Source organism: Gobio gobio (assembly GCF_949357685.1).
Source record: "Gobio gobio genome assembly, chromosome: 10".
Classification (NCBI taxonomy): Eukaryota; Metazoa; Chordata; class Actinopteri; order Cypriniformes; family Gobionidae; genus Gobio; species Gobio gobio.
In genome coordinates this window covers 12,485,289-12,493,532 of record NC_137116.1, presented here as the reverse complement: position 1 = coordinate 12,493,532, position 8,244 = coordinate 12,485,289, and the positions used below count along the sequence as shown (strand labels likewise).

Genomic DNA, 8,244 nt, shown 5'->3' with positions numbered 1-8,244 from the left:
CCACTGCAAACCCTTCATTTAACTCCACTGCAAGACCTCCAGTCAACTCTACTGCAAACACTCCATTCAACTCCACTGTAAACCTTCTATTAAACTCCTCTGCAATCCCTTCTTTCAACTCTACTGCAAACACTCCATTCAACTCCACTGTAAACCTTCTATTCAATTCCAATGCAATACCTACAGCCAATTCCACTGCAAACCCTCCATTCAACTCCACTGCAAACCCTTCATTCAACTCCACCGCAAGACCTCCATTCAACTCCACTCTAAACCTTCTATTCAATTCCACTGCAAGACCTCCAGTCAACTCCATGTAATTTATTTTTCCTCCTTCATTGGCACGGAGGGGAAACTGCTGCTGTTTGAGATTCCTGAATGATGATCATGATCACTTAAAATAAATACCCTTGTGAACCAAAACATTTAAAAATGAAAATCAAACAAGTAAAACTTGAATTTTGTGATCATCCAGAGCTGAATCTGAGCAACAGCTTCTGTGAGTTTTCCTGAGAAATGATTCTGTTTGGATTGATGCATCTGCTGACCACAAAAGCAAATGTTTCTCTGACCCAGCAGATGTTTAGTTAGTGTTAAAATAGGCAATAAATTTTAAATAACGTCAATACAAGTGGTACAAAGCACCAAAGTGTTACCACTTTACATGTATATCTTCACTATTAAAAATAAATCTAAATTTGGAATGTATTGTTTGACTGTGACACTATCAATGCAATGAAAAGAACAGGAAATAAAGTCCTGAACACTGTCAGTGCCTGGAAATATTGTTAGTGACGCCTTTCCTCAGGTATTTAAATGCATCATAAAGCAATCCAGTATTTCAGGATCTCCTTACACTCCCTGATAAAAAGAAGTCTGACTTGGATATATCCATCTCTGATAGACACACGAGGAAGCACAATCTGGAACACACCGATCCCTAGCAGACGTCTGACACACACTGATCCTGATGGCTCCCGCTGTGATTCTCATCGGCTGTCTGCTGGCCACAATGAGCGGCTTAACCACAGGTAACATTCACTGCAGATTTTGGTGTATTTTTCATTATGGAATTCGATCCACCTCTGATTACATTCATTTGAAGAGATTTTGAGATGTACGATCAGGAATTCAGAAAAGGATGGAGTAATTACACCGCACCGTTAAGAAAGATCTAAATGCTCCAGATTATCTGATTGTTGATATTAAACATTTCTTGTATTCCACAGCAAGTATCGCTGTTGGGGGCATGATTATTATCCCAACACTGAACACAACTACAGTCCCTCCACCAGCAGGTAAAAACATGAATATTTAAATGTTATATTACAATGATAATTTTAAACTTCTCAAACTATTCTAATGTGTGCAATTTAACTCTATTAGTGTAAAATTCATACATCCACAGAAATATTTCCTCGTCTTCTTTCCTTGGAGCTCTGTGTCTCCATACTGATCTGTTCATTAGTGAGAGATTTTCAGTTTTGCTCTAACAATCCAGTTTAAAGATGTGTTTAGAGATTGAGATTTTATTTAGTATTCTGTTCCTTACTTGATTGTGTCATGCACTGCAGTCAGTGCCACTGTAATCAATGCTGTATTTATTGCAAGAGGATTTCTCAATCTTCTCAGATACAACAACGTTCATGACATGTCACTTTCTCTATAGCGTTCAATGTCACAGCCGCAAACCCTTCATTGAACTCCACTGCAAGATCTCAAGTCAACTCCACCACAAACCCTTCATTGAACTCCACTGCAAGATCTCAAGTCAACTCCACCACAAACCCTTCATTGAACTCCACTGCAAGATCTCAAGTCAACTCCACTACAAGACCTCCCTTCAACTCCACTACAAGATCTCAAGTCAACTCCACCACAATCCCTCCATTCAACTCCAACACAATCCCTCCATCCAACCAATCCACAGGTAATTAATCTGTGTGTGTGTTTGTGCGTGTATGAGCGTGTAGGTCAAGTTTTACCATCACTGTTGCAACCGAAAAACAGTGAAACCTGAAATTTTGTTTTGGTATTATATTGTACATCGCATTTCTGTCCTTTAGGAATGTGATTAAACATGCAGTAGTTTCACTATAGTGATGTTTGTTTTCTGACAGGAAGTTGTGGGAATCCAGGTCTGTGCTGCTCTGGAGTGAATAGCAATTGTCGCCGCTTGAACTGTTTTTGTGACGTTGCTTGTCTGAGATTACAAGACTGCTGCCCTGATTTCAAACCCACCTGCCTCACAGGTATTCAGAAACATTCATACGGAAAAACTGATTCATCTGCGCTGAAATGAATCAACAGCCACTTGCACTAGTCGCAGTCATCAGATTGTGTTCTACTGTGAAACGACATGATTAATGTACTTTGATATCTTCATCTCTCTCCCCTTTTGTAGTCAACAACAGCTCCAACAGCACCAAACCAAACAACACTTTGCCACTGACAGGTATATTTTACACTTCTTCATTTCCTATAATTATTCTTTATCTTTGTGTAATGATTCTGAATTCTCTAGATCTTTAACTCTCAATTAGATGTCAAATGTTGCAATGACCTCTTGGCTGTCATGGTGGATTGTAGCTGTAGTAAAGCCTAGAAAACAATTTTTAAAATCGAATTCTTTAAATAAATCCAAAACCGAAAGCTCAGTAGATCGTTGGAGAAACTGAATAACACAACTACGTTTAACAACCTAGGAGATTTAATAGGATAGTTCACCCAAAAATGAAAATTCTGTCATCATTTACTCACCCTATTAGAATGTTTGTAACCAAGCAGATTGAGCAACCATTGACTACCATAGTATTTTTAATGGTAGTCAATGGTTGCTCTATCTGCTTGGTTACAAACATTCTTCAAAATATCATCTTTTGTGTTCAGCATGTGACATTGGTAACTGATAATTTTAATTATTTTATAAAAGTAAATAAGTTGGATAATACAGTATACACCGATCAGGCATAACATTATGACCACCTACCTAAAATTGTGTTGGTCCCCCTTTTGCTGCCAAAACAGCCCTGACCCGTCGAGGCATGGACTCCACTAGACCCCTGAAGGTGTGCTGTGGTATCTGGCACCAAGATGTTAGCAGCAGATCCTTTAAGTCTTGTAAGTTGCGAGCTGGGGCCTCCATGGATGGGACTTGTTTGTTCAGCACATCCCACAGATGCTCGATTGGATTGAGATCTGGGGAATTTGGAGGCCAAGTCAACGCCGCAAACTCGTTGTTGTGCTCTGGTCCTTCATGACCCTGTGGCCGGTTCTCCACTGTTCCTCCATGACCCTGTGGCCGGTTTTCCACTGTTCCTTCATGACCCTGTGGCCGGTTTTCCACTGTTCCTTCATGACCCTGTGGCCGGTTCTCCACTGGTCCTTCATGACCCTGTGGCCGGTTCTCCACTGGTCCTTCATGACCCTGTGGCCGGTTCTCCACTGTTCCTTCATGACCCTGTGGCCGGTTCTCCACTGGTCCTTCATGACCCTGTGGCCGGTTCTCCACTGTTCCTTCATGACCCTGTGGCCGGTTCTCCACTGGTCCTTCATGACCCTGTGGCCGGTTCTCCACTGTTCCTTCATGACCCTGTGGCCGGTTCTCCACTGTTCCTTCCTTGGAGCACTTTTGATAGAGACTGACCACTGCAGACCGTGAACACCCCACAAGAGCTGCAGTTTTGGAGATGCTGACCCATCACAATTTGGCCCTTGTCAAACTCGCTCAAATCCTTACACTTGTCCATTTTTCCTGCTTCTAACACATCAACTCTGAGGACAAAATGTTCACTTGCTGCCTAATATATCCCGCCCACTAACAGGTGATGAAGAGATCATCAGTGTTATTCCCTTCACCAGTCATAATGTTATGCCTAATCGGTGTATGTGACTACTATAAATTATTGTCATTTATGAGACTTTAATCAGAATCTGCATTTTCAGTCATATTTTGATGTTGTTTTTCCACCATATTCAACTACCAGTTTATGGGAGTCAAACATAAATATACATGACATGAATGAAAATATATAAACGTTACTAACTGCACTTCTATAGGATCGTGTTCAGAGCCGACTCTGTGCTGCAGTGGCACAGACTACAACTGTTTCAGAGGCTGTTTTTGTGACGAGGCCTGTAAACTGCTCAATGACTGCTGTCCCGACATCAACAGCACATGCAGTAAGAACCCGCATTTATTGCCAGATGAATTCTGAATCCTCTCAGATACAACATTCATGATGTTTGTCATTCTCTCTATAGTTTTCAATACCACAACCGCACCCCCTCAATTCAACATCACTACAACCACACCATTCACCACCACTACAGCTCCACACAAAGGTAATTAATGTGTGTGTGTATGAACATGTAGGTCAGAAAACATTGATCACAATAATGGTGACTAAACATTTGCTGCATCTAAACCTGTTAATTCTCAAACGGAGTTACCATCACTGTTGCAACTGAAGGACAGTGAAACCTGAATCCACTAATAAGTGCTTTGGTCTTTTGCAGATGTTCTCACATTACTCACTAATCTGGAGGTGGAGGTTTTGGCCGGGGAATGGTCCACTGAAGAAGAGCGTCAGGCTGCACTGCGTGAGGTGAGCGGAGCGGTTCTGACTGTTTGACTGCGTCCAGTGGATGTGAATTGGGACGCAGCTTTATTGTGCTCTTCTTCTTCATCTGCTGTTTTCTCACGTCCTGTCATTTTTCTTCTCAGGTTGGCGCTATGCTGGAGAATTCCTTAAGAGCGTATAATACTGACATCTACTCTTTTGAGGTCACGAGAATTGAGCCGGTATCACCATGTGACTGAGTCAGGAATCAGCCGAGAGAACAGACATTAATAAATCCTCATCGCTACTGGACTTTTACTATTTTAATATGAGATTATTTATGGTGATGATTCAACTTAAACATTGCATTTGTTAACACAACCTTTTAATTGTTTGTGTACTTTAATCTTAAGCATAAAAGCATTGTACATGCATGAATGAAACTGTGAAAAGAATGTGTAAAACATCAGATGTATTATCCTTTCTCCTTCATTGGCACGGAGGGGAAACTGCTGCTGTTTTAACACATTCTTATTGTATGATTCCTGTGTGATGATCATGATCACTGAAAATAAACACCTGATGAAACAAATTAGGTACAAAAATTATGATTTAACGTCAATACTAATATTTTGTTACCACTTTACTTGTATATCTTCACTATTAAAAAGAAAACTAAATTTGAATGGTATTTATTATGTGGGTGTCTCACTATCAATGCAATGAAAAGAACATGAAAGAAAGTCCATGAAACACTGTCACTGCCTGGAAATCCTTTTGCAATGACAATCATAAAGAAATCCAGTATTTCAGGATCTCCTTACAATACCTGATGAAAACAATTGGACTCCAGTGTGTTTTGGTGGGAGGCTGGATAGACACACGAGGAAGCACAATCCGGAACACAGATCAATGGCAGACGTCTGACACACACTGATCCTGATGGCTCCCGCTATGATTCTCATCGGCTGTCTGCTGGCCACAATGAGCGGCTTAACCACAGGTAACATTCACTTCAGATTTTGATATAGTGTTACAGAATTACAGACCTGCCAACCTGTACGCATTTTGACATCAAAGTAATATAATAAGTATGCAAAAACCTGGTGAAGGCACACGCAGTACTCACATTAAGTAACAGAAAAAGAAGAGTTCGACCAAACATTACTATGGAATAATATTCAAAAGTTTGTATATTACTTCAATTTGTGCACACATATGTTGTGACCTATTTTGAAACATGGTTTTGACACAACGGAAACACAAATTCGTGATTTGCATTTGCGTTTGGGTTTCCTCATCCGTGTTTGTAACATGTCTGCTATGGGAGGACGAAACCTGCAAAAACAATAAATAAATAAACAAACAAACAAACAAATAATTCTATAAATAATTAAAGGGGTCATGAACTGGCTTTTTAAAATCATTTTATACTGTTGTCTGAGGTCAACTTTTTTACATTCAGAAACATCATAATGAATAAGTAATAGGTTATTTTCGGCCCTGGTTTTGAGCCTCTCTCCTGGAACGCTCTATTTTTATGGGTGTGGCACTGAAGACTTGGAAGTAAACGCCCACGACTATGTTTTGGATAGCAGTGATTTGCATGTTATAATGAGCTTCAGCTCCCCCCTCAGTTAGCGTGAGGGAAAACGGCAACCGGAATGATTCATCCCACAGGGCTCGCAAAACGTCTTCATCAAACAAACACAATGATTTCATCCACCCGCAATTGATTGGAATGTTTTAATTTTGTATTGCTTGGCCCACCCGATCAGTGGATTTAACAGCAAACAGTGCATCACTAACACACACACACATACACACTGGCCCAGTCTGATCCCGAATCGCAGCACAATGAACCAACAACACCTCAAATAAAAGATTCTCCAGCCTGTGACAGCGTGCTTAGGTATGTTCGGTTAGACACGTACACATAATCCATACGATCTGTAACAATACACTATCACATATAAAAAATATGATTATCATGATATCATTCATGTGATCTCATCCGGTCTGCAAATCCAGTCTCTTGTTTACAAACGAATCCGCGGTGAAATTAAGGAACAAACGCAATGTCTTCCCCACGTGAGCTGGATATTCATTAAAAATAAAGTTCATCCATACATTCATAATACTGGAATCCGAATGAAGCTTACGCGGCATGTTTACTGCTTGGAAGTTCGATCCGGTTTAGAACCAGGTAGGCCTATGTTATTTATCTATAACATGTCAGGTACGAGTCGGTGGGCGGGGCTACACAATCAGGCGTTCTTCTTCTGTTGAGGCGGTTAGGGCCATAGATATACATAATAAAGGCTAGATGTCTCGTCCGCGCTGCTGGCCAGTGGAGGTCAGCGTCCGCACCTGGCGGCCATCTTGTCACAGTCAGCTCGCTCACTCGTAACATTGTAAATTAATGGTGCATGTACTTTTTAAATAACCATACCTTGCTCCATTTTTTTTGTTATAAATGTCAGAGATGTAGTTATGACACTGCATACTAATGAATAATTATTCATAATTTGTTCAAGCATCCAGAATTATAGCCACGTTAATAACGTTTGTAAGAAACCAAACCATTTGTAAATCCGTCAAGATTTCAGCGAGAGAAGAGTTTTTGTGTTCAGATCACTCACCTTACATCAGGTACCACAGAGCCCGCCAGAAAGCTTGCCTGTGACAAGATGGCCGCAGGTGATGATGTTAGAGACTCCGCCATAAGACATCTAGACTTTATTATGTATAGGGGAGAGTGGGGTGATTTGTGCCAGGGGGGAAGTAGTTCCACCCATCAGCTGAAGGGGCGCCAATGAACGCATATCAGGGGTGTGTGTAAAGTAGTGTTAGACCGATATATCGGGCCGATATTTGCGATTTTTACGTGTATCGGCATCGGCCGATATAAGGCTTCTGCGTTCGCCGATATTTTTTTTCCTGCATTATTTACAGACAGGCGTCCACAGGGCAGCTCTCACCGTCTTCAAACTGTCTTGCTCTCCCTCCCTCACGCATATTAATCAAAATCAATTGAGAATTGACACGATGGTAAAAGGTCGAAAGACTGAAGTTTTACGTGGAGCATTGGGAGATTTTTTCCTGAATTACCGCTGGTGTTGCTCTACAAGAGATTAAGTTAAGTGCACCTAAATGACTAGGTTGTAAATAGTTTTAAAATGAAGTATAGTACAGTCAGTGTGCACTTTATTATGCTGAGACGTCTGAACGAAACAGAGATAGCGTTCTTTGCGATGAAGCGAGCGCTCTGATGATTGGGTGGACACGAGACGCAGTGTCTCGTTCCCCTTCTCGGGGAACAAGGGTTATAGTCATAACCCAAGACGTTCCCCTTCGAGGGAACTCGAACTGCGTCATCGTGACGACACTTTGGGGAACGAGTACCAACTATCCCGCACCAATCATACCCACCCCAGTGTGAAGCTGGAACCAGGCACAACTAGGGGGCGAGCACTCTCGCGCCAGGCGTCTCAGGGAGATGCAGACTATAAAAACGAATGAAGGTGTGAGGAGTGGCCCACCCAGCTGCCTCGCAGATGTCTAGCATAGAGGCCCCAGAAAGGAGGGCTACCGAGGAGGCCATGCTCCTGGTAGAATGGGCCCTCACGGCTAAGGGTGAAGGCAGGTTGCGCACCCGATAAGCCATGGCTATAGCCTGGAC

At 41.7% G+C, this 8,244-nt stretch overlaps 1 protein-coding gene across 1 annotated transcript; it reads left to right on the top strand.

The window, feature by feature from the left end:
* Nucleotides 1-241: 241 nt before the first annotated feature.
* LOC307132879 (uncharacterized protein) lies at nt 242-5,252 on the top strand. The gene is made up of 9 exons (XM_079827469.1): nt 242-1,031; nt 1,230-1,298; nt 1,670-1,930; nt 2,121-2,252; nt 2,405-2,455; nt 4,060-4,182; nt 4,264-4,344; nt 4,519-4,607; nt 4,727-5,252. Exons 1-9 carry the CDS (start codon nt 971-973, stop codon nt 4,820-4,822), a joined length of 963 nt encoding a protein of 320 aa, XP_079683595.1. The 5' UTR covers nt 242-970; the 3' UTR covers nt 4,823-5,252.
* The last annotated feature ends 2,992 nt before the right edge of the window (nt 5,253-8,244 follow it).